The 25,793-nt window shown below is 41.3% G+C and overlaps 3 protein-coding genes across 7 annotated transcripts; all 3 read left to right on the top strand.

Moving 5' to 3' along the window:
• phpt1 (phosphohistidine phosphatase 1) lies at nucleotides 1-2,746 on the top strand. 2 transcript variants are annotated; one of them, XM_018759062.2, is made up of 4 exons: nucleotides 1-218; nucleotides 1,219-1,346; nucleotides 2,193-2,258; nucleotides 2,519-2,746. In XM_018759062.2, exons 1-4 carry the CDS (start codon nucleotides 65-67, stop codon nucleotides 2,666-2,668), a joined length of 498 nt encoding a protein of 165 aa, XP_018614578.1. In that variant the 5' UTR covers nucleotides 1-64; the 3' UTR covers nucleotides 2,669-2,746. The 2 variants fall into 2 exon arrangements, with proteins under 2 accessions (XP_018614578.1, XP_018614579.1); XM_018759063.2 differs by lacking the exon at nucleotides 2,519-2,746 and having other exon boundaries at nucleotides 13-218; nucleotides 2,193-2,501.
• Nucleotides 2,747-3,543: 797 nt separating this feature from the next.
• Nucleotides 3,544-11,833, top strand: nelfb (negative elongation factor complex member B). The gene is made up of 13 exons (XM_018759050.2): nucleotides 3,544-3,770; nucleotides 4,646-4,806; nucleotides 4,887-4,986; nucleotides 5,109-5,339; nucleotides 5,828-6,013; nucleotides 6,280-6,392; nucleotides 6,739-6,841; nucleotides 7,229-7,324; nucleotides 9,297-9,439; nucleotides 9,735-9,841; nucleotides 10,334-10,475; nucleotides 10,801-10,909; nucleotides 11,085-11,833. Exons 1-13 carry the CDS (start codon nucleotides 3,669-3,671, stop codon nucleotides 11,241-11,243), a joined length of 1,752 nt encoding a protein of 583 aa, XP_018614566.1. The 5' UTR covers nucleotides 3,544-3,668; the 3' UTR covers nucleotides 11,244-11,833.
• Nucleotides 11,834-19,378: 7,545 nt separating this feature from the next.
• On the top strand, nucleotides 19,379-23,239 carry LOC108938516 (P2Y purinoceptor 2-like). Of its 4 annotated transcripts, none has more exons than XM_018759101.1 (3): nucleotides 19,379-19,443; nucleotides 19,541-19,597; nucleotides 21,743-23,239. In XM_018759101.1, the coding sequence occupies exon 3, from the start codon at nucleotides 21,779-21,781 to the stop codon at nucleotides 22,820-22,822; it is 1,044 nt and encodes a 347-aa protein (XP_018614617.1). In that variant the 5' UTR covers nucleotides 19,379-19,443; nucleotides 19,541-19,597; nucleotides 21,743-21,778; the 3' UTR covers nucleotides 22,823-23,239. The 4 variants fall into 4 exon arrangements, with proteins under 4 accessions (XP_018614617.1, XP_018614616.1, XP_018614619.1 ...); XM_018759100.1 differs by having other exon boundaries at nucleotides 19,385-19,443; nucleotides 19,524-19,597; XM_018759103.1 differs by lacking the exons at nucleotides 19,379-19,443; nucleotides 19,541-19,597 and adding an exon at nucleotides 19,740-19,827.
• The last annotated feature ends 2,554 nt before the right edge of the window (nucleotides 23,240-25,793 follow it).

Below are 25,793 nucleotides of genomic sequence, written 5' to 3'. Positions count from 1 at the left end.
AGAAAAGAAGAAGAGGAGGCGGAAGACGACATCCACGACCCGGAAGAGGATTCGATGGACCATCATGGCTGCCGCCGCGCGATTAGCAGCGGTTCCCGCGGTTGACATCGACCCGGACGGCGTGTTTAAATATGTTCTCATCAGGGTGCACAGCACGGAGGAGGGTGACGATTCTAGTGTCGATATCGTGCGGGGTTATGCGTGGGCAGAGTACCATGGTAAGTAAGAGTGACTGAGTAAGTGTTTCGAGAGGCACCATTTTGAATTGGCACAAAATATATATAATACTATTATTACTCCTAGTTATAGGTTATGTGTTGTAAGGTCACTTACGATAATGAACTTAGTTAACTAGGTTACCATGATTTATTATGCTGCAAGAGGTAATTTTTATTGTATCGATTGGTTGTAGCCTCCTGATCCACCTGGGATTAGAACCCAGAACCTTCCGGTCGTAAGTGACAGCACCCAGTGCTGGCTCAGAATAATATAAAACACGTATTGAAAACTATAGTTAACATACCATTTTTGATTTAGAGGAGTAATGGTTAAGAGCGAGAGTAGTAAAATCCCAGGTTGTAGCTTGATTCTCGTAAGCCCCATGGAAATCCAGACAACATATTATCTTTGTTCAAGGGAACTACAAGCAGTAGCTGGAATCAATTTAAGTCTGCAGCATCGTGTCCATCATGTGCCTCGCAGAGTGAAAGACCTAGGCAGTGATCAGTGAACTTCTTCTGTGTACCATGATGAACATCAATGAGTCAAATGATGAAAATGTTACTGTGCAGAGCCTCTTCCGATGGGGTCTCGTACCCTGTGGTTCTAGGGTAGATTCCAAACCGCTATGATTCTGTTTGGGACAAGGAAATACTGACAATGAATGAGTTAATGAAAATATAGCATTAGAGGTTAAGGTGAAGGTCATATTTTTGTTTTGAATATCATGAAATATGTTGGTGACTGTTTTCATTTAGGAAAAAAATACCTTTTATTCTGTTGTTATAATAAATTTTACATGGCATATTTTTCATCCAGGAGCCAATACCCCCATAATAAATAATGATACTTTGACATTTCACATTGGGACATTGTCCAGGTGTGAAACCTTATGGAACAGGGTGATTGTTCCATAAGGTTTAACACTTGTATGAGGAATGGATGTGTTTTTGAATAACTATTTGCTGTTTGCTGTGCCTCTGTGTTGGTTCTTTCTAGCGGATATTTATGACCGGGTTTCTGCTGAGCTGGAGAAAGGAGGGGCCCTGGACTGCATGTGTTTAGGAGGAGGCAGAATCAAGCATGACAGCAAGGCTAAAAAAATTCATGTTTATGGCTACTCTCTGGTGAGTGTTTCTCCCAATCCTCTTGGTATCAGGATTTGTCTATCCTGTGTTTTATGCACCTACTCGAACGATGAACCTCAGTGCAGCAAGTGGTAGGTAACCAACTAGGTTTATTTGAGACTTTCATGTCTGCAGCTATGTCTCTTTCTCAATGTAATGCATAAATTGTACTTTTGCTGGGATGTACGTCGTTTTGGGCAAAAGCGTCTGCTAAATGAATAAATGTAAATGTCCTTGGGAATAAATGTCTTAGCACATTTCAGCACAGCAGAATATTTTAAACAACCAGAAATATACAGCAACAATTGCTATAGCTCAGTTTTAAAGTAAAGAATAATGTCACTGTTAATAGTGTTGTGGGTGATATTTCTCTGGCCTTGATTTACATGTGCATTTCACTGGGCATTAACTATGTAGACCTAACAACACTGATGACAGAAATGGCTTTTTCAAAATGCATATTTAAAAAAAAAAAAAGTGTTAATGGTTATTCAGTTGTCTGCTGTACTTAAAGTTTGTTGTAGTCATTATGCCACTGTCTGTCGAGAGATCTGTTTGCATCTATCCTGTGTGTTGGTGCAGAACTTTTCTGAATGGTCTAAAATGTATGACTTTAAGAAGCAACAGATATGCCTTTACACTTGACATCTAATTTTTTAATGCGTGAAGAATGAAGAAGCTATGTGGCCTTTAATTAATCAATTTAGTTTTGAATTATAACCAGTCAGCAGGATCAGAACATCTGGAATAATCCCTTGTCCTTTGGGAAAAGTTCTGTAACTGGCATCTAAATCGAACTTTTGCAAACTGTCATTGGCAAATAACAGAATTTTAACATTTTTGCAGGGCTTTGGGAGAGCTAATCACTCAGTTTCCACTGAGAAATTGAAGATTCGGTATCCTGACTATGAGGTGACCTGGGCAGATGAGGGCTACTGATGCACTGGGAAGGGTGGGAATGGGCCACTTGCAACTAGTTCTCTTGAAGCGCATAGAGATCCAAACCAGGGGTCTGGGAGTGCACTCATTGCTGAAGCCTTTACCACTATCGAATGATGACCATTTTGTTTATGACCTTGAGATATTTACTTTTTTGTCACTAATTTTAGGTAGGGATGAAATAAAGCATTTAATGTCTAAAGTTTTTCTTCTGCTTGTTTTTCATTTAACAGTCATCATTGAGGGATCATGTGGCTGACAAGAAGATGCTACACAGCCCAACAGCCAAAAATTGTATTTTACATGTTAATATGTTAGGTCTTTTTAAAATGCATGTTATTTTTATAGACAGCAAGGTACGTGTGGCAATGTATGACTGCTGAGTATGCCATTAAGATGTGCTTATAGCCTGAAGCAGGAATTGGGATTTCTTGCTATACCTCAAGCACACTGAAAGTAATTACTGCTTTGGAGCCTTAACCATTTAGACTCCCTTTGCCCTCTTAACCAAACATGTTCTAGTTCATAGAGAACTTCATGTCAGCCTTTGGGAGAAACAGGCCTGTTGTGACCAGCAGAAATGGCCAGTTCACAGCTGAAGGCATTTCTGCCACAATATATTTCTGAAAAATACAAAATAAGAAAAAGCTCAAGTGCTAAAAGGATTACAATATACTCTAATATTTTAGCAAATGTTTACCAAATTTCTCTTTTTCTTACCAATAATTAAATCCTGACTGCAACATCAACTGACATAAACTGCAACTACACTAAAGTTGTATTTAATTTTCATTTAATAAATGTCTGATTTATACTAAATGCAAACTGTACTAATGTATTTTAAATCTCATATTTTGTTCATGAAGGGTATGGGGGGCTTTTCATTTGGTATAATTGTATATTTTGTTTGCTCTGCTCTTCGTGCCATTATTTTTACTGAATTTTTTTAACACCTGTTACCATAATACACAACTACCATGTTTACTTAGACTAATTTAGTAGGATTACAGTCATGTATTAGTATAGGGGTCACTAAATTATAAAATTACATGAAAATGCTATTTAAATTTCCTGCAAAATACACGTATTTCAGATATCTACGTATACATGATTAGTTGTTTTGCATCAAATAGTTTGGTAAAACTGAATAAAGAAAACACGCAAAGCAAAGCGAAGTCAACTGTCCAGTGAGAGGCATTCAGCCAGAGCGGAACCAATATTCCGACTCTTGTTTCCGCCCTCTACGAGGGAATGTTTATAGCAAAGCACACACAGGAAGTGGCACAGCTTCGGGCAATTTTGCTGTGAAGTTTGAAACGGTGCTGCTGTGGAAGTGGCGGCGAGCTGCAGATCGAGCGGGTTCTAAGTGTGCGGCAGTGAAACATGTTTGCGGGTCTGCCGGAGCTGGGCATCTCCAACGGGGAGGACCTGAAGGAGACGCTCACGAACTGCACGGAGCCACTGAAAGCTATCGACCAGTTCCAGGTGCGCGTCCGGTCAGTGCACAGCCGAGCGCCAGCAGCGTTCCGCCATATCGTCACACACGCACGGCTTACGGCGCCTGCTGTCAGTCATGGAACACTTGTTTCGCGCGCCGCATTCGCGCTTCTTCTCGCACGAGGCGGCGCGTGAGGCGCGCTGCAGTGAAGGAAGGCGCGCGGAACCGACTGCTGTCAGTCCAGCTCGAGCGACGTTCACCTATTTCAGTTTTTTTGCGTCAACTATTAATAATTGTTCACACGAATCTTAAGCAGTCACCTCGTGTGAATAGTTTTATTTATTCGTAATTTATTGTCTCTCTGTGTTTATATTGTTGATGCAGATAGTCAGTCTGATAAGTTTTATGTTATGTAGCTACTGAATTATGAATATCGCGGAGAAACTAAGAAAAGTTAAAGTTAAGAATCACACCCGTCTGCATCTGCGTCTGTCTGTACGCATTCACATTTTCTATGAGATGTAGTACGTCGCTTTGGAGAAAAGCGTGTGTGCTAAATCAATAAATGTAAAGTATAGAAAAGAATGAGGTAAATAAAAGGAAGAAAAAAATAAAGTACAAAAACTAAAGGTATGAAAACAACAACAGCTGAGGCTCAGCCTGAGGTGATTATTTACCGTTTTTTGTACCCGAACGGTGCAGACAGGTTCTGCGTTCCTGTTTTCCCTCCACTTCTGTTCGTAAGGTTTCCATTAGAGATTTACATGATAAGTGTTAGATTTAAATGTTATAAATGTTGCTTCTGTTCCCCGCTCAGGGTAAACTGTGCACCCTTCAGCCCCATGTTAATGTGTGTGGTGAATCATGTGGTGGTCTTCACCACGGTACAGTGAGATGTGTTTGCGCTGTGTGTCCTGCCTAGACGGAGAACGGCATCCTGCTGCCCACCCTCCAGTCCGCGCTGCCTTTCCTGGACCTGCATGGCACGCCGCGCCTCGAGTTTCACCAGTCTGTCTTTGACGAACTTCGGGATAAGCTGATGGAGCGCGTTGCCTTCATCGCGGAGGGGAAGGATGAGGACCGGTGAGATGCGTTCCCTTCTCAGACAGGAGCGCTCTTAACTCCTGTTTCATTCCTGATCGCTGTTTACTCTCCCTCCGCAGGTACACGAAACTGGAAGAGCTGCTCGAGAAGAGCTTTCCTTTGGTTAAGATGCCCTCCATCCAGCCTGTGGTCATGCAGGTCATGAAGCACCTGCCCAAGGCAAGACCCCGTCTGGAGCCGTTAGCGCCTTATGTCCTCATCTCCCTTGTGCAAAACGTTTTTCATCAAGCGTACCTTCCTCTATGGCTGAGTCCTTCCTCCCCTGTGCTGCTGCTCTCCAGGTGCCAGAGAAGAAGCTGAAGCAGGTGATGGCTGACAAGGAGCTGTACAAGGTGTGCGCTGTGGAGGTGAAGCGACAGATCTGGCAGGACAACCAGGCCCTGTTTGGAGACGAGGTGTCTCCGCTGCTCAAGCAGTACATTGTGGAGAAGGAGGCTGCCCTCTTCAGCAGCGACCTCTCTGTACTGCACAACTTCTTCAGCCCCTCACCCAAGACACGCCGCCAAGGAGAGGTCGGTGCACGTAGATCACAATGTGTTTAAGTCAGAATTCTGCTTGTAGCTGTAGTGAAAATAACAATGATATTACTTATAAGTTAAGAGCAGGCTCCTTTCCAGGAGCTGAACTGACAACCTTGAGGTCCATGTCCTTAGCTGCTACGTACCATGCTCCCCAACATCTCAGGCCTGCCTTTAACAGTTATGGCTTTAGGTCAATATAAAATGCACATTGGATTGTGGCGAGTGATCAATAAGTTTCAAAGGGTGTGTGACAGACGTTTCTTTAGAAATGCTGTTTTATTGACAGTTGGTAGTTCAGAACAGCTTAGCAAATCAGCTTTTACATCTGTTCATCTGTGGCTACAGATGTAAGGACCAATAGTCTCTATCCAAGAAAGAAGAAATGTCTTGCTAATGTCAGTCACAGATGTGCCGGTTGAATGGGAAAAGGACATGTATGTGTGCTGTTGTGGCTGAAGTTCCTCCGGTTCCCTCCGTAGGTGGTGTTGAAGCTCACGCAGATGATTGGCAAGAACGTGAAGCTCTACGACATGGTGCTGCAGTTCTTGCGCACACTTTTCTTGCGTACACGCAACGTCCACTACTGCACTTTGCGTGCAGAGCTACTCATGTCCCTCCACGACCTGGACATCAGCGAGATCTGTTCTGTGGACCCCTGCCACAAGGTGGGTCCTGTACCTCAGTAACCTGCCCCTCCTCAGCTGAACATTGCCAAATCAAACTGACAGAAAGGCAGAAGATGCAGGACAGTGTGCTCGAATGTGGAAGTGCTCAGTGGCATATAGACACGCAAACTAAATAAACAAATTGTGGCAATCTTGGAGCATTCATTTAATTTTTTTAAATCATATGTTTGTATTAGTTTTTGACCTTTAGATTTTGTTTTTCTGTTTCAATATTTGACTGTATGCCTCTTTTCTTTCTTTGGTAGTTTACCTGGTGTTTGGACGCATGCATTCGGGAGAAGTTTGTGGATGCTAAGCGAGCCAGGGAGCTTCAGGGTTTCCTGGATGGGGTCAAGAAAGGCCAGGAGCAGGTGCTCGGGTGAGCATTGTATGAGGAGAGATGGAGAGTGGCGATGAGTGTGGAATATCCTCACAGGTCGCCACTTTAAGTTGCCCTGAAGGGGTGAGCATTAACTGGTACTTGGACCCCCAAAGTTTTTGTCTCTTTCTTTTTGGATTGGGAGTTTTTTCCTTTCCGCTTTTTCCAGTGGGCTTATTCCGTTGTTAACTATATCTGTTATACATGTATAATAGTGTGAGAAGAGTGGTCCATAAAAATGAACTGAATTGAATTGAAAAATTGACAAAAGGAGGTGATTGTCTTTGCAGATCAGACACCAGCTGGTGGTGAAAGTTCTGGTTGTGAGTGTGTGTACTCTTCCCAGGGACCTCTCCATGATCCTGTGTGACCCTTTTGCTAGTAACACTCTGGTACTGAGCACTGTGAGAAACCTCCAGGAGCTGGTGGGCCAGGATGCATTGCCAAGGGTGAGAGACAGCGGAAGGTGCAGCTAGCAGTGGCCTTGTGTTCACTGGCATGGATTTATTGGGCTGCAGGAAGGTCTTAATCTGCTTATTAATTAAATATCGTTTGTGGTAGTACAGTAATTCTTCATTTTGTTCACGTGTAGCAAGAAAGTCAGTATAAAGGAATGTTACCAGAGTAATTTACATGATTTGTGTAAAGTGAAATGTGATGGGTAGGATGAAGTAGAAAACCGCTTGCTTATTACACTGTTGTGTGTGTTTGTGTGAATATATTATGTTTGTGTGTGTGTGTGTGTGTGTTTGTGTGTGTGTGTGTGTGTGTGTGTGTGTGTGTGTGTGTGCGCGCGCGTGTGTGTGTGTGCGCGCACGCACGCACGCATATAACAGGACAGTCCAGACCTGCTGCTGCTGCTGAGGATGCTCTCGCTGGGCCAAGGTGCATGGGACATGATTGACAGCCAGGTCTTCAAGGAGCCCCGACTGGTATGCCTATCAAGAGGTTACCCAGCATTCTGAGGGACAGCCGGTGCCATAGCTCACACCTGATATTTGTGTACATTACGGGTTGCACAGATTAGTCGACCAGTTGATTTGTCAACTGCTCTGCGATGACTCTTTAAGCTTGACGTCAACTAGTCACTGATCATGTGATTAGGACACTAACAACATGGATGCCTCCGAGAAGACAACAGGTGAGGAGCTTGGTGGGTCATTGCAGCAGACAAGCAACGGTTCATCAAATGTGTGGAAACATTTCACTAAAGATGAAGCCTGTGCTACTGTCACTTGCAAAATATGCAAGTCCATCCTGAAGTGCAACAAAAGTACAGGTGCAATGTACACACTCATCTGAAAATCCGCTAACACTAGCAGAGGAACGATCCAAATCGGTCCGTGTACGTTACGTTAATTTGTTTTCTTACTCTAAATGGAAAAAACAAAATGTGAATTATGATGCCATCATTCGTCTTTTGTTTTAAAAATGCAGAACAAATTATGAATTAACTAGCAGAAAAAAAAGAACGGCTTTCTATTGTTTAAGCACACACAAAAAGAAAGCAAGGTCTTGTTTATTAATTTTCTCTTTTTGTTTAATCATACAAAGTGTACAAATCAAAATCTCACAATACCAAGCATGATGAATGCCCTAAAGTGCGCAGTATTTCCAGTCTAACAGTACGGTGACACAGCGAGTAATGCTCCGATCTCCCAGCGCCTCGGTGGTGCGAGAGGACATGGGTTCGATCTGTTACGATTCATTCGTATCAATCCATACGTTGTGTGGAGTTTGCATGTTCTCTCTGTGTCTGCTCTGGTTTCCTCCCACAGTCCAAAGACATGCTGTTCAGGTTCCCCCATAGTGTGTGAGTTACAGAGAGAGAGTGTGTTCCACTGATGTATGGATGAGTGACCCATCGTAAGCAGTATAAGTCACCTTGGTGAATAAGGTGTGTGGGCTGACAACACTACATAGAGTTCATTAGAAGTTGCTTTGGAGAAAAGCATCTGCTAAATAAATTAATGTAAACGTCTAATAAGTAGCATAACCTGGATGTAAAAGTGAGCTTTACTTGCAGTCTGTTCTTCGGAAAAAAATGTTCACTCTGGAGCCATTTGCACAAATGATAAATACTACGAACTAGAGCAGCATATTCAGAGATTGCAGACAATCTAGTACAACGTGGTGCTGTGTGGGGTTCTTCTACAATGAGTGTATGAAGATTTTGTGTGCGGCACAACATTGTAAGAAGAGGACACACTGTCGCTGCTTTTGAAAAGCACCTAGTGACCCATATTAACTTATGATCAATAACTTGGAGCAAAGCCAGCATGTTCGATGAAGCTACTGATGGATTATGTGCGGTTTCAATTCGTTTACATGCGGGTTCTTCAGGAATACCACAAAACTAAATAACTTAAAAAAAATAAATGAATAAAAAATATTATGGCAATAAGCTATAAATGAGACATATTTTAAATATTTTACATTTTGATCAAAAAATAGTTTTTAAACAGTTAATTCATAATTTGTTTTTAATTTTTAAAACAAAAGGCTTTTTTTAACCCAGGTACGATGTCCCATCTTATCTGTTTTTTGTGTGTGTGTGTATATACATATAAAGCATATGTATGAGCTGTCTGTTGTCAGCATATGCATTCAGTTAGAGAATACAGATTGTCAGTTGTTGCAAAACATTCCTTTTTCCTATGTTTTTATTCATGATGTCATCAGCGACTAGTCGACATTGACTCGACTTTCCTCGCATAACTGTCGACTTTAAATATTCTGAAGTCGTGCAACCCCTAGTGCACATACCTGACCTTAGCTGTTTAGACAAGTTAGTTTAAACCACTATTCCTACCAAGTAAACAAAATATTTTATTACACTTGGGGGCTTTCATTTGTGGGCAATTTGTACTTGTGCATCCCTGTTATTTTTTTCTTCTGCTTCAGGATTTGGAGGTGGTGACACGTTTCCTGCCTGCCATGATGTCAGTGGTGGTGGATGACTACACTTACAATGTAGAGCAGAAGCTGCCTAGTGAAGAAAAGAGCTCCCTCTCCTACCCCAGCACTTTGCCAGATGCCTTCACCAAGTAAGTAACCAGAAACAGTGAAAGCACTGCAAATTTTGGAGAGCATTGGACTACATTACAATTTCAAATTGTTTTACGTGTGAAATGTTGCACATTTTATAATTAATCATGTGGTTGCAGTCCAAAAGCATGTACACATACTTCATATTGTAAATGTCTGCAAATGATGAATTTGGTTATTGAACATGGCTTTAATGAAACTGAAGGATAAAATGGGGATAAAAAGCATACTGCTGCTCATGATTTATTTGTAGACAGTGTGGTTTAACTTGTTTGTATTAATCGCCCTGCTCAGGTACCTGCAGGAGAATAGAGTGGCCTGTGAGATGGGCCTGTACTTTGTGCTTCACATCACCAAACAGAGGAATAAAAATGCCCTGCAGAGACTGTTGCCTGCGCTCGGTGAGGGTTTACCCTGTGTGTCACACTCAGTATTGAACCCGAATCTCAGTCTGTGTACTGCTGGGTTTCATATGCAGCCAAAGTCTATGCAACACTGTAGTCGTTTCGATTCTCTGCCCAGGTTCTGCTCAAAAAGAAAAAAACTCACTTGGTCTCTTGGAAATTTTTCTCACTTGGTCATCAGCATGTAATTGAATTTACCTTAATGTCAATAACAATGCCATAAACTCAGTACCAGTTGAGTTTGAGTGCTGCAGCAGTTTTCAGAGACATAGGACACTTGTGAGTAGCTTTGCTGTCACTCTTGTATGAAACAGTTCAAACAGAAATGTTGCCCAGGTGAGCAGAAACTTTTGACTGGTACTGTGTTTTCATATAGTACATATTTGGAAACCATGATTTGATAAGATATGTTTTGAATGAGTTAAGTGTTCAGTCACTGTGGTAAACTTATGACACTGACATGACGAGGCTGTCTTTTTACTCTCTCAGTGGAAACGCACAACGATGCAGCATTCAGCGATATCTTCTTGCATCTCCTCACGGGACACCTCACCCTTCTGTCTGATGAATTTGGTACCGAGGAGTTCTGCTCGGCCGTTTTTGACAGCTTCCTCCTCACCTCCTTTTCCAGGTCTGACTGTAGAAATAAGTGATAAGTGTTTTACCTTTCTCTGGATGGTCTGAAATGGCTCGAGTCATTTGTGAGCATGGTGGTAATTCGTTGACGCTCGTGAAGTTGGTGTATGATGATCATTTAGCCTTGCAGCATAACCAAAATGTCTGAAATCCACGTTTGCATCTATTGTGTGGAAGTGTATTTCTTGAGAGCTTCTCTCTTTGTGGAAGGTACACAATGGTGAAAGCCAGTAGGTTTACATAGGTCACATAAGTTGAAACCTTTTTGTACTGTCTCCCTTACATTGCAATGTGTGTCTGTTGTGCTTGGCTTCTTTCAGTAAAGAGAATGTACACAGACACACACTGCGCCTGCTGCTGCACCTCCACCAAAAAGTGCTGCCATCTCGTCTGGAGACCCTTGTCAAGACCCTGGAGCCCCCAAAGCAGGTTGGCTGTTTTGGAAACCTTAGTTTGATCAACCAGTAATTTGTGTTAGATTCATCCAAGCTTTTGGAGATGATATTGGGGTATTTTCCTCCAGGTAACTAAATCTGGAGGCACTTTAACTCTCTTTAGAGATGAACTGTTGTTATGACATGCTATATGCCATGTGTGTCCACAGAGCAGTGATCCTGTAAAGGAGCTTTACACCCAGCTGACAGAGAAGCTTGAGGCTCAGAAGAAGAGTCCCCCGCAGGCAGCCGATGCACCCTCCCTGGATTTGGGCCTGCACCCGGTCACGGTGCCCACCACGGCTGCCACACCCACCACACCGCTCTGAGGGCCATGGGGTGGGGGTCACTGTGTTCTGAACTGTGTTGTGTTACATTATCCCCCACTTGTCTGCTCCAAGTTCATAAGTTTCTGGGTTTGAATGAGTTCCGTACAGCATACCTTTCTTCGAACAGATTATACACATGGCCACAGATGAGTACCTTTTTGCCATTTTGAAACATGACTGTCGCGGTAGTACTCAGACACCAATATTTGATTGTGTACATTTTTTTCAGAGAAAAACAGCCTTACTTAAGTGGACAAGTTTAACATTTTTTCTATCAGACTGAATGTGAGAACCATAGTTAGCAGTGTGTCTGTGGTTAGGCGATATGTAAATAAAGGAATGAGTAGAACGTGGTTGACAAAAACTTTTCTATTGTGACTTTGTGTTGAAAAGATTTTCTGTTGGGAAAGATTTTGTTTTTCATACTGTATTGTGCTACCAAAAACAAAGTTGTTGAGCTGGGAATGGAAGTTGCTCTCAAATGTACAATCTGTTGCTGTTTGTTGAAAGTAGAGAAAACAAGGAAAGTAAGGGAATAAATTCTTTGGTAATCATTATTACCTTGTTAGCTATAAAGGGAGAGTCTAATTGCTCATACACCAAAACTGTACTTGTTTTAGAATTAAAAACTACAGATAAAAGCACATTTTAGAGACTCAGTCAATGTAGGTGTATATGCCTCTTATTCCTGTTTAGCATAAACCACGTTTAGAAATGAATTGTCTAACAGCAATTACAAGCAGTTCTAATGAGCCCTTAGAAACGATCAGCAACTCAAGGTGTTGTAGTTTTTGTCAAAAACTAGTCCATAAAACATTGCATGTGTTCGGTATTTCGTTATGCAGCGTTTACAGCTGACTTGTTGCAGAAAGGCAGCATGGTGCTAAGGTAGGTGAGGGACCTCTTCTCACTATTATTCAGGTACTCCAGAAGAATATTGTTCAAGTATCTGAACTGCTGTTCTTTCTGGATCATGTTTTCTCATTGTACCTATAGGAGGCTGGAGTATTGTAGTCTTTGCTGATTTTTACAGGATGACTTTTGAGAAACACGTACAGAAGCCAGAGCACTAAAACCATTGAAATGGTCTGCATTAACAAGATTGATACAAATCTGCCACGATGAAGTCAAATTGTGGATTTGGAAGGATTTCCACAATCATGTCACAGGCATTTATACTATATTTAGGAAAACATAAAAATATCACATTTTTGGCATGTGGAACTCTTACACATTCATACAGTATGTTGATATAATCCTTTTCCAAGTTACTGATTCTATGTGTCTGTAACAGGAAAAGGAAGGTTTCCAAGTGCTAATTCTGTGTGTCCTGACTTTTGTGCAATTAAGACATTTAATAAGGATTTGGTGGATTATTTATAAATGCTTGCCTAATTATGACAGACTGCAAAATAAGTATATTGTATGTGTCATATTTTAGCTTTATTTGCTTCATTTATACCCTTACAGTGATTCAGTCAAACCCAACAGTATTAGCAATGCATTAGTTCCTAAGAGGGGGGTGCGGTGGCACAACGGGTTTGGCTGGGTCCTGCTCTCTGGTGGGTCTGGGGTTCGAGTCCTGCTTGGGGTGCCTTGCAACAGACTGGCATCCCACCCTGGGTGTGTCCCATCCCCCTCCTGCACTGCACCCTCTGTTGCCAGGTTAGGCTCCAGTTCACCGCAGCCCTGCTTGGGACAAGTGGTTTCAGCCTGTGTGTGTAGTTGCTCATATTTACTCTACAATACTTGCATAAATTGGGGGGTGCGGTGGCGCAGTGGGTTGGACCACAGTCCTGCTCTCCGGTGGGTCTGGGGTTCAAGTCCTGCTTGGGGTGCCTTGCAACGGACTGGCGTCCCGTCCTGGGTGTGTCTCCTCCCCCTCCGGCCTTACGCCTTGTGTTACCGGGTAGGCTCCAGTTCCCCGTGACCCCGTATGGGACAAGCGGTTCTGAAAATGTATGTATGTATGTACTTGCATAAATTAGTATGCGAGCCACAGCATACCTATCTTCCCAGGTTAACTTTTTTCCTCCGTCTATATGTTGAATATTGTATGATTTGAAATAATATATTGCTCATAAAGGTAAGATTCTAAAATAGGGTTGCTGTTTAGCCATTCAAGAATATCTAGGGGAACATTACCATGACGACATTATACCCTAGCAACGTCAAGTGTCTCCATGGCAACATCCTCTTGGAGTTTTCATCAATGGTACATCAAGCTTGTTGGTTTTCTAAAGTACACTCATTTATTTCACTAGCAAGCATTCTGGAAAATGTTTTCTTCTTCCAGTACCATCCAATGTAGCCTGTATTGGAAAAAACTTAGAAATGCACTTTGTGTATAGTTTTAAAATTTTCTGTCATTGGAAGTAGGTAATCACATACAGCTATATGTAACAAATATGTAATCACATACAGCTATCAGAAATCAAGCAACCAATAAGTTAGCTGTGTTGAATAATATATGCAGTTCATCAGCTGTATTTTTCTATTTGGTTGCTATAGTGACAGCATCACAAACAGAAGAAGCCGCTCAATAATTGTTGACAAAGAGATAAAATCGCTTACTTATAAAGAGAAATTTTTATTTTAGCCAGGCATCCCTCTCTAGGATGTAAATGCTGCTCTTCCCACGCATTTATAATTCATGCAGCTCTTCATTCCCCTTCCTTTCAACCTCCCTCCCTTGCATCTTCAGTCTGTCCTTTCTGTATGCTTTCGAAATCCATCCAAGCGTACAGGATGGATCCTGCAGTGCTCATCTTCCTCCTGTACGTTATGATAGCGCATGAGCTGGTATGCGGCTGGATACAGTATCAGAGAGAGGCGGCCAAACCTCGGAAACGAGCCAGCCCAGTGTGGAACTCGAGGTGGGTGCTTGCTTACTATTGGGCTGTACTACAGTACAGCAATTAAAATTCACATTATATTATATTAATACTTTTCTAAGAAACTTTCTGATGAGCAACAAAGTTCTATGTTTTTTTTTTTTTATTTTATTTTATATAACCGGCATTTTAGGATTTCAGGTAAGAACCGCTATCGACCTCTTTTTTTCTATTTCCACTTCCGATGGTCAGCTTCCACATCTGTCCTGGCAGTCTGAGGGTCAGCAGCCAGCCTGTGAGGATGGAGAGACTCAGAGACTGGAGAAAGAGCGGGAGGATTGTCAGGAAAGCCTAAGAAAAACAAAAGACAAAGAAAGCAGTGGCGTGAACTGCAAAGGCTCAGCAGAAAGGACCACCTTAGTCTGGAGACTGTTGCTAAAGGGCACTTAGCTGAGTGCTGCATAAAAGTCCATGTGATTTTTGCAAGTCATCTGCGAGATACTTATACTTTTAGGGAACAAAGCCATGTTCCTTTTTTCTTTACCTGGAACTCATGGACCTTGTCTACGATCCACAGCCCTTACGGTAAAACCAGGCACTGAGTAAAATATAGACGGGAAGGATCAATCTATAGCAGATTCAGACCCTTACCCTGGAGCCTTTCACACAAAGGACCCAGGTTCGAATCTGTCCTGTAGTACCCTTGAGCATGGTACTTAGCTTGAAATGCTCCAGTAAATATCACCCAGCTGTATAAAAGTGTGAACAGTTGTTAGCGGCTTGGTATACAGACCAAATATTGTAATTCACTGTAGAAAGAGGTGTCTGCTAAATGGCAGTAGAAATAACAACATACAGCGTATGCTATTTATGACAATGTTTTTCTGATAAGGACTGAACTTATTAAAAGAAATACTAAATTAATGTAATATTAACTGTTTATAAATACCTAATTTTCTTGGAAAAATTGTCATCTTTGGTTGTGACCTTCCCTGAATGTTACATGAATACATTTGTACCTCAGCTTATGAACTTCATTTAGGAATGGAAGTCTGTGTGTAATGCAAGTCATCTGTAAATTCAACCGCTGTGTCACAATGTCACACTCACTTTTGTTAACTGCTTGTCTGGGGTGGCATTGCCGCAGTTTGCAGGTCATCCCAGAGGCTCAAGGTGTAAAGCTAAGGAGGAGGGAAGGCCAGGCCATCACAAATTAGCTGTGGGTGGCACAGCAAGCAGCGCTGCTGTCTCACAGTGACTGGGTGGTGCGAGAGGATGTGGGTTTGATCCCCTGCTTGATCTGTGTGGAGTTTGCATGTTCCGTCTGTGTGGGTTTCCTCCCACAGTCCAAAGACATGCTGTTCAGGTTCCCCCGTAGTGTGTGAGTGACAGAGAGAGTGTGTGTTCCACTGATGTATGGATGAGTGACCCAGTGTAAGTAGTGTATCTAGCAGTGTAAGTCACCACGGTGAATAAGGTGTGTGGGCTGGTAACAATACATGGAGTTCATTGGAAGTTGCTTTGGAGAAAAATGTCCCCTTAAATAAATGTAAATGTAGCCAACCACACACTTCTTAAATTTAGATTCACCAGTCTCCTTAACACATGTCTTTCAACTGTGGCAATAAAAGGGAAACCCACACAGACAGAGGGAGAACATGCAAACTCTGTTCAGACTGAGCTGGATTGGAACCTATGCCCAACAATCCTAGGTATGATGAAGCCGCAGTGTCATCAAGCCACCAAACTCAATAATACAGCTTAATCCATACATTTATTCATGGGTTAGGTTTTGTCAAAATATGACATAAAGCTATAATGAATGAAAAATTTGGTGTAAGATCTTATTTATTCTTATTAAAAAAGCTCATGCAATACAGGTTCTCAGTGTTCCTCGATACTACAAACATCGATCATGAGACTGGGAGCCCTATGAGCAGAATATTATAAAAGGTATCTTTTATTAACATGATGCAACATTAATGTCTATTTGAATTAAAAACTGAAAAAAATATACAATGTCCACAGCCTCCTATTCAGCGTGTTTTGTTCTGCTTTATATGTATATGTTACTTCCGAGTGTGGGGGGCACGGGAGCATGAAACAAAGGAGGGTGAGGTGCAGTGCAATGGAGGATTGTGTAGGGAAAATATTTTCAGTGTTTCAAGGTGAATGTCAACCATGTGTCTCGTGGAAAAGTTCCACTAAAGCGGCTACAAGGAAGAGACAGATGCATCTTTGTCAGTATCTGGTCAATTTCAGTTTCCAATCAGAAAAGAGTGAGAACAGACACATCTCTGTTCACTGGGTAGCTTTGTTACGAGTGTGGGATACGCCTATAACAAATAGGAAAGACAGTAGATGAAATCGATGCTGGCCAGCTTTGTGAACCTGCTGTCCTACCCGCTATGGAGTTTCTGTTCTATCTCAGCGTTTTTCTGCCATCTAATGATGCAAAATAGAAATGCTGGCCTTTCTTATTGCTAGAGAGAAATGTTAGAAATGGAGTTGAAATGTGCAGTGGTTTCCAGTCCTGGTCCTGGAACGCCCAGTGTATACTGGTTTTCGTTCCGGCACAGCCTTTAAATAGTCTTAACTGATCTGTTCACTATTGACTGTTTTATATGTGCAATACTTCAATTGCTGGCAGGCGGTGAGCTTATGGATATAAGTTTAATTGTCTTAATGTTAACTTTTCTGCAAATCTATATATTCTACATGTAGCAGTCAAATTTCACATGTGAAGACTAATAAAAGCATTTTTCTGTTCTGTTTGTCAGTTTGCTTTTTAAAACTATTCCTTGCATTTTACATTTTTCATAGATTCCTTTAGTTTTTGACATTTGTTCCGTTTATAGACAGTTTTTTCAGTAGTTGATATAACTTCATTTTTGTGAATCTCATGTTTTTTCAAAGGGAAGCACAGTTTAAGTTAAAATAGTATGATGTTAAAAATAAGAGCAGAATAAGCAGTAATTCGTGTTTCAGATAACTGAGAAACTACTTTTGCAGACAAAAATTTTCTTAAAATGTATTTCACTGAAAGCAAGACACAGTGAAAAGGGTGAAAAGCCAAAGTGCAAGTGCTTTTCTGTGTTTTACTTTTCTGTGGTTTACCTTCATATTATACTTCAAATGTGAAAAATTGCAGTCTGTTTGGTAATGATTGTATTTGAAAATTCTTGCACACTGATATATTGTCTGATAAATCAGCTGTTGTTAAAATGAGTACCCTTCAATACATAAATTTTCAAAAAGCTTCACACAAAAAGTAAAAACAGGGAAATATGTAAATACAAATTTTGTCCCCATTTAATGTTAGGCCTTGTTTGTGAGTGTTATTAGATTTACTGAATTTTATTTTTACAGTGACATATTTTCAGTATAAAATCTAGACAATCATAAAAATGTCTGGCCATTTTATACCAGGTCATCAGTGAATACTTGGCAAAAAATTATTCAGCTCTCCCTGGAAATACCCTCCAGTCCTCTCCGGTTCCTGATTTCTTGACTACAGGGGTACCAGCTTTCTGTTGGTTGAGCCTCTAGTTTCACTTTACCAGCTGAACTTCCGCTGCAGGCAGCAGGAGAAATCCTCTAAAGATCCATTGAGTTGGACGGAGGTTTAAATAGCTCCACTCTGCTGCCCAAGCACCTTGTTCTGCTGTATAAATAGATGATTGCGGGATGTTTATCCATCGTAATCCGGCTCTCTTAAATATGACGAAATGCCTGGTAAGCTGGAGTAGGGGTATTAAATAAATCTTATTGTAAAGTTAAATTCTCATAACTCACATGGGTATCTCTGAGGGTATGACTGTATATGTAAACCACTAACACAACCAGGAGAAAACAGGAAACAAAAAAGAGACCTGAAAAATAAAGTAATAATAAAAAAAGTACCCAATGCCAAGAAGTGAGTAAACCTGGGAATCATGGAAACTGAGCTCAATTGTTCCCAGGTTAAACAGTCTGGTGAAGTGGTTTACCACCAAAGTGGAGCTATGGCGACTGAAAAACCCTAAATGGGCCACGAAGACGTGGGCAGCCAAGGCCCGCTGGCCTCTCGAAACAGGACGAAACCCTACCCAATGTGCCTCCCGAAGGGATCGATGTAAAGGGCATCATCTCAACATTGAGAGCTAAGAAGAAACTACAACACTGTCCAGATCATGGAATTCAGTAGGCACCCCAAGCAGGACTCAAACCCAAAACCCGCCAGAGAGCAGGACCTCGCCAACCCGCTGTGCCACCGCGTCCCCCAACAACAATATAAACTCTTTGAATTCATAGCCATGTAAATATTTCTGTTTTTAGATCATCTCCTAAGGAACCTTGGTGATTAAGGTGTGTTGGCTGGTAACACTACATAGAGTTAAGTGGAAGTCGCTTTGGAGAGAAGCATCTGCTAAATAAATAAATGTAAATGAACAAAGAGGTTTACATAAACGTTCTCTTGTCTGAAAACGGGTTTTCCTGGGAGTATTGTATTTATTCACATCTGTTTTATTATTACTTTTGAACTTTTTGCCTCAGGTTATGTTGGGAATTAGAGAATGTCTGTCAAATGTTGCGTGTGAGTTTGTACTGAGTTCAGTTTCTACACAGTCCAGAAGCTGAAGTCCAAATAATTGGAAATACAGTTTTTCCAAGTACTAGTAAAACACGTATTTAGTCATTTTGAAGTGAATGAAAATCCTTTACAATTATTTTTTTAAATTAAATTTGACTAGTAGATTGATGGGATGGCATAAGACACAATTACTAAATAAAACAAAATTACAGAAATTATATTTTGTCAAATATTCATTTTCATTCATGGGAAGCGCACACTTATTGATCATTTGGAACTTGAATACTTTAAATATGTATTGAACATCTTCACATTTTCAGTGCTGTATTGTATGGTATGTAGTAAAGATGAAGCTGGTGTGCAAGCAACCGTCTGAGAACAGTAAACATGACAAGTAAAATTGCAAAAGAAACAGCTTGATGACCTTTATGATGCCACAAATAAATCATGTGGAAGAATTACAAGATCTCATGGGTTGAATTTGATTATGCATGCCATGGCATGTTAAGAGAAGTTTATTATATAAATGAATGAACGTAACTTTGTACTGGTATTATATTTTTAATTACTTAGGGGTAAGGGTTAGGCGAAGGGTTTCACTGCTCGCTGCAGACATTGACGTTAACGCCTCAGTCAGACAAAAATCTTCTTCCTGCGAACGACGACAGCTTGTTCTACTTCTTAAACCCACATGTGACAGTGCAGTGGGTGTGAATGATTGTGACGAGGCCGAAGACGTTTGCGGCAAAGGTCAGCCTGAGCCGTCGGCTACAGCGCGAGGCGATTCACCGGTGTAGGTCTCGCGCGTGTAGCTCCGGTGCACAACACGCATGTCCGTAGCATGTGCCTTTAGTCTTATGGTCACCTATGCAGAGTCCCGTCTTTTCCAGATCAAGTTTGTGACACTTTCCGGATGCTTCTCCCAAGATGACACTGCTGGAACTCAGGTCAGTGCCTCTCAAATGCGTTTTGAGACACAGCGGGGACGGGCACGTGCTGGCGGTGTGTGTTTGTGCCCCCCAGCGCGACGCTGTGTGTGCTCTACATTTTTCTCCCTCAAACTGAAATCTCTCACAGCAGCTGCTTCTCCACGATCATGGGCGCATCCTCCGAAAAAATGACTAGAGAATCGCAGGCGTTACTTGCAGGTCCAAGTAGCTGTATGAGTCACGGAGAAGTGAGTGAGTCAGTGTGCTCGAAAGCCCTATTCTATTCGTTTGTGTCACATACATTTATTTGCATTTATTCGCGTTAAGCTGTTAAAAATACCACAGTTTTTTATTAGATGTGCCCATGCATAAGGTACCCGTGCAGTGAGCGCAATTAAATGAACTGGACTACTTCCACACTCGTTCGCGCCGTGTGTGTAAAAAGTCGCACGCGCACGCCGGGTGCGCGAGCTGTTGGCTGAGCGCTCCGCTCTCCTCTTCGCGCCAAGAGCACAGAGCGCGCTTCTCTTCTGCGCGCACATCCCGGGGCGGTACAGAGAAATTTCGTGCGTTCAACGCCGCTGAAGAGCTCTCTCTTGAAGCGGGAACAGATTTTGGATGTGAATAGCTGACGTGAATAAGGGGGCTGCTGGGAAATGTAAATAGTCGTGCAACCATAGACTGGTCTGCTATGTACGGGAAGGGGGTCTGAGCGCTTGTGACTTGTAACGTTATCTCTGGTAAAATGTGAGTTGTAAGTGTGAGTTTAGGAGGAAGTGGGGGAGACGATAGAGTTTCTCAGAAGAAGAGCATTATCTTCTTCTGTAATTCTGTACTAAAAAGAAGAGCAGTCCTATATGACCTTTTAGTTCAAATACCCTGACAGTGTGATGTCATAAGTCCTTTAACAGTTTTTGTTCTTAATTGCCTTTGCATCTACCGGTTGCCTTGTTTATTGACCCATCACATTTTGAACACTTTATCAAATAGTTCAGATGTGCAGTGCAACACCTGAACACATACAGTATGTAGCCAGTTCATCCATTGATCCATGATATGTTTATATTGAGGTGCTGCATGCTTTATGTTTAAGTTAAAGAGCAAAACTAAGAATCTCTAAACTCCAATTAGACTATAAAAACTGTAAACACATCTGTTCCTCACATAATGGTTTTAATCCAATTAGTGAAATGACCCTGTAAGGCAAATTCCCACTGTGACATTAGATTCAGCTAGAAAATCGTGACATTGAAAACGCTGAATGTCAGAAATCTTATGGGTTTGAAAAACCAAGTATGTATCTGTCCCAAAACGTCTAACGCGAGTAACAGTGCCATTGTGCGTCTTTGGTGGAGGTGTCAGAGAGGAGGATGCTGAGGAAACTACTCAGTATTATGGATAATGCCTCTCATCCCCTGCATGCCACGTTAGAAGTAGAGCAGAGCAGCTTCAGCCGTAGATTAAGACTACCGAGGTGTACCACAGAATGCCATAGGAGGTCTTTTATACCAGTGGCCATCAATTTGTATAACTCTTCCCCCTTCTGTAGGGAATAAAGTGGTAACATCGAGACATTGAGTGTAATAGTATAATTATTATGTGCAATATCATTACTTCTTTCAACATTACTAGCAATATAACCATCCAATATCATGTGCAATTGTTTCAAATTTTAATATAATAATGTAATATAAGGTAGTGGGGGTGCGGTGGCGCAGTGGGTTGGACCGCAGTCCTGCTGTCCGGTGGGTCTGGGGTTCGAGTCCCGCTTGGGGTGCCTTGCGACGGACTGGCGTCCCGTCCTGGGTGTGTCCCCTTCCCCCTCCGGCCTTACGCCCTGTGTTGCCGGGTTAGGCTCCGGTTCCCCGTGACCCCGTATGGGACAAGCGGTTCTGAAAATGTGTGTGTGTGTAATATAAGGTGTAATATCATGTGCTGTGTCACTTTCTACCTTCCACTTTGCTTTCTTACTTTTTTGTGTACTTTTTTATTTTTTTACATTTAATTGTTGTGGTTAATCTGTTTGAGCAATCTCTGGCACAAGAATTTCCTTCGGGATGAATAAAGTTCTATCTTTTCTTATCTTATCTAAAGGACAGGGTATGGAACCCGCTTGTACGAGGCCTGTGTGTAATTCCTTTAACCTTTCCTCTTTCCCCAAAGGTGAAAAGGACGTTGTAATCCTGAACTCTTTTCAAGATGAACGGCTCCAATCCTCCGTCCCTGCAGCTCGTGAACAATGCAACAAGCAGCCCCAGCAACGTGGAATCCTGTCCGATCGAACCTCAACACCTCTCCATCACTGTGTTCCTCTGCTTTGTCTTCCTGGGTGGCTTTCTACTCAATGGCTTTAGCCTGTGGGTCTTCTGCTGCCGCATTTCCAAGTGGAGCTCTGGCAACATATTGCAGTTTCACCTAGCCATGAGTGATGCCATTATTGCCCCAGCTGCGCCTTTGATTGGGGTCTACTTTGCCATGGGCCAGTGGACATTGGGTCCCTTTCTCTGCCAGCTGAAGATTGCCTTGATTACAATCCACTTTTATGGCAGCATTTTGTTCCTCATGCTCATTAGCATCCATCGCTATGTGGCTGTGGTACATTACAAGAAGTCCACGCCCATGCAACAGACGAAATTTGTTCATAAGCTTTGCGGCGGAGTTTGGCTTCTGTTGCTGACAAGTGGGTCAGCTACCTTCGTCCTCTTCCACGACAGTCAAGTGGGCAACCACACCTTGTGTCTTAGCGTTCACCAAAGTGAATACATAACAACCTACTTCACAATTAACTTTTTCCTGGTTGCACTTGGGTTCCTTGTACCTTTCTTAGTGTTAGTGGTATGCTACACCAGCTTGGTCAATTCTGTTTCTCGCATTAAAACTAACACCGCCAAAGGCCAAGCCATGAAGTCCAAGTCATGCAAGATGGTGGCAATGTGTTTGGTAATATTTGCAGTCTGCTTCATGCCACTCAGTGTGGTTCGGTCTGTGTGCCTTGTGGTCAAAATGTTTTTCCCCAGTTATTGCACAGTTCTTTTGCATTTAGAGACCGCATACTATGTCTCCTGGATCCTTGCAGGAGCAAATTGCTGCCTGGATCCTCTACTTTACTGCTTTGGATCAAAGAATTTCAACAAGACTATGCGAAGATCCCTTAAAATTATTCCCAAAAAAGATGTCTCCAATGAACAAGGGCAAGACAGTCAGGACTTGACAAGGGTTACCCATTCAACCGCCTCAGTTTGAAATAGCAAAAGTTTGAGCCTCCAGATCCTTATTTTGAATTGTTCAAACGTGTTCAAAACCTGTACTACCTATACATATAGAGGATTGTGTCAATGCACGTAATGTACAAACGCTTGAAAAACTAGACAACCACAATGTGCTCTTATAATGCATGTTTTGTTTTCTGTTCTGCAAATGATGTGCAGATGATGTGCCTCTTTTCCTGTTATATAAAACATCTTCTTGTTTAGCAGATTGATTTTGTGTTTGCCCTACTTCCTACATACACCCCTTTGTGACGAAGGTAATGTTTTTACACACAGCTACTAGCTGCAGTATATTGCCCCCTATTATGTCACATGGTAGTATTTCTGTCAAGTACTTAAAGATTTTAGGGTCAGTAGTATTCTGAAATGCTCAGGGGTTTTAGAGTCAATAGTACTGTAAAGAGTGTTTTTCATAAACAGAGGATTTATAATGACTTCCATGGTTTGTTTTGTCATGCAACAGAAATTCAGCAAATGTAATAGAAAATGTGTTTTGTACTATGTTACTGTCCTCACTACTTTCTCACTCTCTTCTAATTAGTATGTTGTTGAAAAAGGTACTAGTTTACCAGTTTGTTGTATACTGTACATACTGTAGAATAGTTCTACTGCAGCTTTGAGTGTAGACATACAGATGTTGATGTTGGTATTGTGTTCAAACAGAGCATGATGTCTGCATTGCTGTGTCAGTTCTTATGGTACTCTGGGGGAGATATAGGGAGTATGAGCTATCATGACTTGCAGTAATGTTGAATGGCTTTTCACGGATCCTCAAGTTTTCCCCATCTGCTTCTCTCGGCAATGAGGAACAACACATTAACGTTGCAGAATTTAACCACCTCCACTATGCCTTCAGAGGGTATTTATAGGCACAGTCTAAGGTGTGGTTTAAATGTAAGGCAGGTCTTGATAGCTTGAGATGTTTATTTTTGGAAGGTGATGGGATAAAAGCTTTTTAGAACAATATTCAGTTATACAAAACATCACTGAAATAAACTTTGACTTGTCCCCCTTTATATTTCTGTTACATCACAACCTGTTTTTTGACAAAGCTATAGAAAATATGTTGATCTGTGTATACTTGGCCAAACATTTTTCTTTTGCTATGATACACTGGTACCAGAAGCTACCGCCTATATGTGGTTCGCTCAACAATCTCTTCCAGTAGAAAAGTTAATTGTTGACCTAAAAAATTTTGGAAGATTTTGTCACCTACAGATCCTTCATGACCAGTTCTGCTGAGTATTGTTACCTTTTGCATCCATTCCATTTTTCATGCATTACGATTTTTCAACATAATCTCAAATTCTTGCTCATTCTTTTGTAAGCTGTCCAAATAAAGTGTCTTCTGTCTTTTCCTATTATACTAATTCTGCCAATTTTGTTGTTGTTGCTGATACGTATTGTTAATTAAAAGTCCCAAAGCTTCTTTTGATAAAGGAAGCTCTATTTCCCTTGTATTTTGTGAAAGGGTTAATATGTTCTAGAAAAAAATTAATAAAACTATAAAAATTATCTATAGATTTTCACATAGTTTTTAATTTTATTTTTTATTGAATTTATGAGCAACACACAGTCATACTATACAGGTAGAGACAGTTCACCAAGGGATTGAAAATATGTCCACGCACATATGACTAGGGCTCAAGGTCAAAAAGTTACGGTATGATCACAGAAAACTCCTAGAAAGGTGTCCGCACACTGCAGGATTCATTAAAATTGTCGTGCAAATCAAATGTCAAGATTTCCTGTGGAAGAAATGTAAACATTTCAGTCATCCACATTATTTCAGAAGGAATTTCTGGGCTGGGCATACATGTCTTTGCCATATATGTAAAATTAGTTATCCTAAGTATGATAACATCAGAAAAAAAAAGTGCATCGTGATTAAAAAAGGAAATACATGGAGACGAATCAAACGTTTTGTTAAGGCTTTTTAAAATGTTTGGGTAAACCCCATTCCAGTAAACCTTTATTTTATCACATTCCCAGGATGAATGTGTCAAAGTGCTTAATTTCACACTTTCTTAGTCCTTTAGTAACAGTACTTGAATTTTCTTGGACTTGCCTGCTTGGCGCTTCTGCAACTGTGAATTCACAATCTGAGCTGTAAGAACATTAAAAGACTTCTAAGAGTTCTCAGTATACAATCTAGATAATGATTTTTCCCGACAAAAATAAATCATCTCAAAAGACAGATTCTGCTCTAAGCCTCTGTTCGTTTTTACTGACCATATTATGCTGAGTTCTGGGATCTAATCTAATAGCACTATTTTAGAGAAATTGTGTTCAACTTCCTTCCTTTTTACAGTGCTATTGCAGGTGGTAATTGTGTGACATAATCTTACAGCAGTGAAGGGAATTGTTTTAAATGCTTTAACCAATTAAAAATGAATTTTTAACAAAATATTATCAATTAGACTGCCGCCCTACCGCAGCCACCAGAGCGATCAAATCTGACAGTGACCTATAGATGGCGCTGTGAGCGCACTGTGGATCACAAAGAAGGATGCGTAGTTATTGAAAAAAATAAAGATGCATCAAAACAGAACTGGATGGTACTGGAATATGTTATAGGACTGGCTCTAAAGACTTTACAATAAGGGCCTCCATATACTGAGTGAACTAAAGAACTCCATAAATCCTACATAGCACTGCAGACTACCAATAATCTAAAACATTGTTAATATTGGATCCTTTGAGAAAGACAACTTTCTCGCTACATAGCAGAAATGCAATGAGAAGATTTGATCTAAATAGGAATACAATGTTTCTAGGCATCTCATATATCCTTAAAGTGCACTTTGAGAGCCAGTGGGTGTAAGGCTTCAGAAATGATCCTGACCGGCAATATTTCACAGGGAAAAGTGTGTTTTTAATGCACAGCACGCAGTGATGCCGGAAGTGGATGGTAAACCAGCACTCAAGAAAATGAGTTTGCCACT

This window comes from Scleropages formosus, chromosome 17, assembly GCF_900964775.1.
Source record: "Scleropages formosus chromosome 17, fSclFor1.1, whole genome shotgun sequence".
NCBI lineage: Eukaryota > Metazoa > Chordata > Actinopteri > Osteoglossiformes > Osteoglossidae > Scleropages > Scleropages formosus.
This window is presented reverse-complemented; position numbering and strand designations above follow the sequence as displayed.

Coding starts and splice junctions, on each gene's coding strand:
- phpt1 (XM_018759062.2), top strand. CDS start 65: ATGGCTGCCGCCGCGCGATTAGCAGCGGTTCCCGCGGTTGACATCGAC. Junction 219..1,218: donor TGCGTGGGCAGAGTACCATG/GTAAGTAAGAGT, acceptor GGTTCTTTCTAG/CGGATATTTATGACCGGGTT. Junction 1,347..2,192: donor ATGTTTATGGCTACTCTCTG/GTGAGTGTTTCT, acceptor ACATTTTTGCAG/GGCTTTGGGAGAGCTAATCA.
- nelfb (XM_018759050.2), top strand. CDS start 3,669: ATGTTTGCGGGTCTGCCGGAGCTGGGCATCTCCAACGGGGAGGACCTG. Junction 6,842..7,228: donor GCCAGGATGCATTGCCAAGG/GTGAGAGACAGC, acceptor CGCATATAACAG/GACAGTCCAGACCTGCTGCT. Junction 7,325..9,296: donor TCTTCAAGGAGCCCCGACTG/GTATGCCTATCA, acceptor CTTCTGCTTCAG/GATTTGGAGGTGGTGACACG.
- LOC108938516 (XM_018759101.1), top strand. CDS start 21,779: ATGAACGGCTCCAATCCTCCGTCCCTGCAGCTCGTGAACAATGCAACA.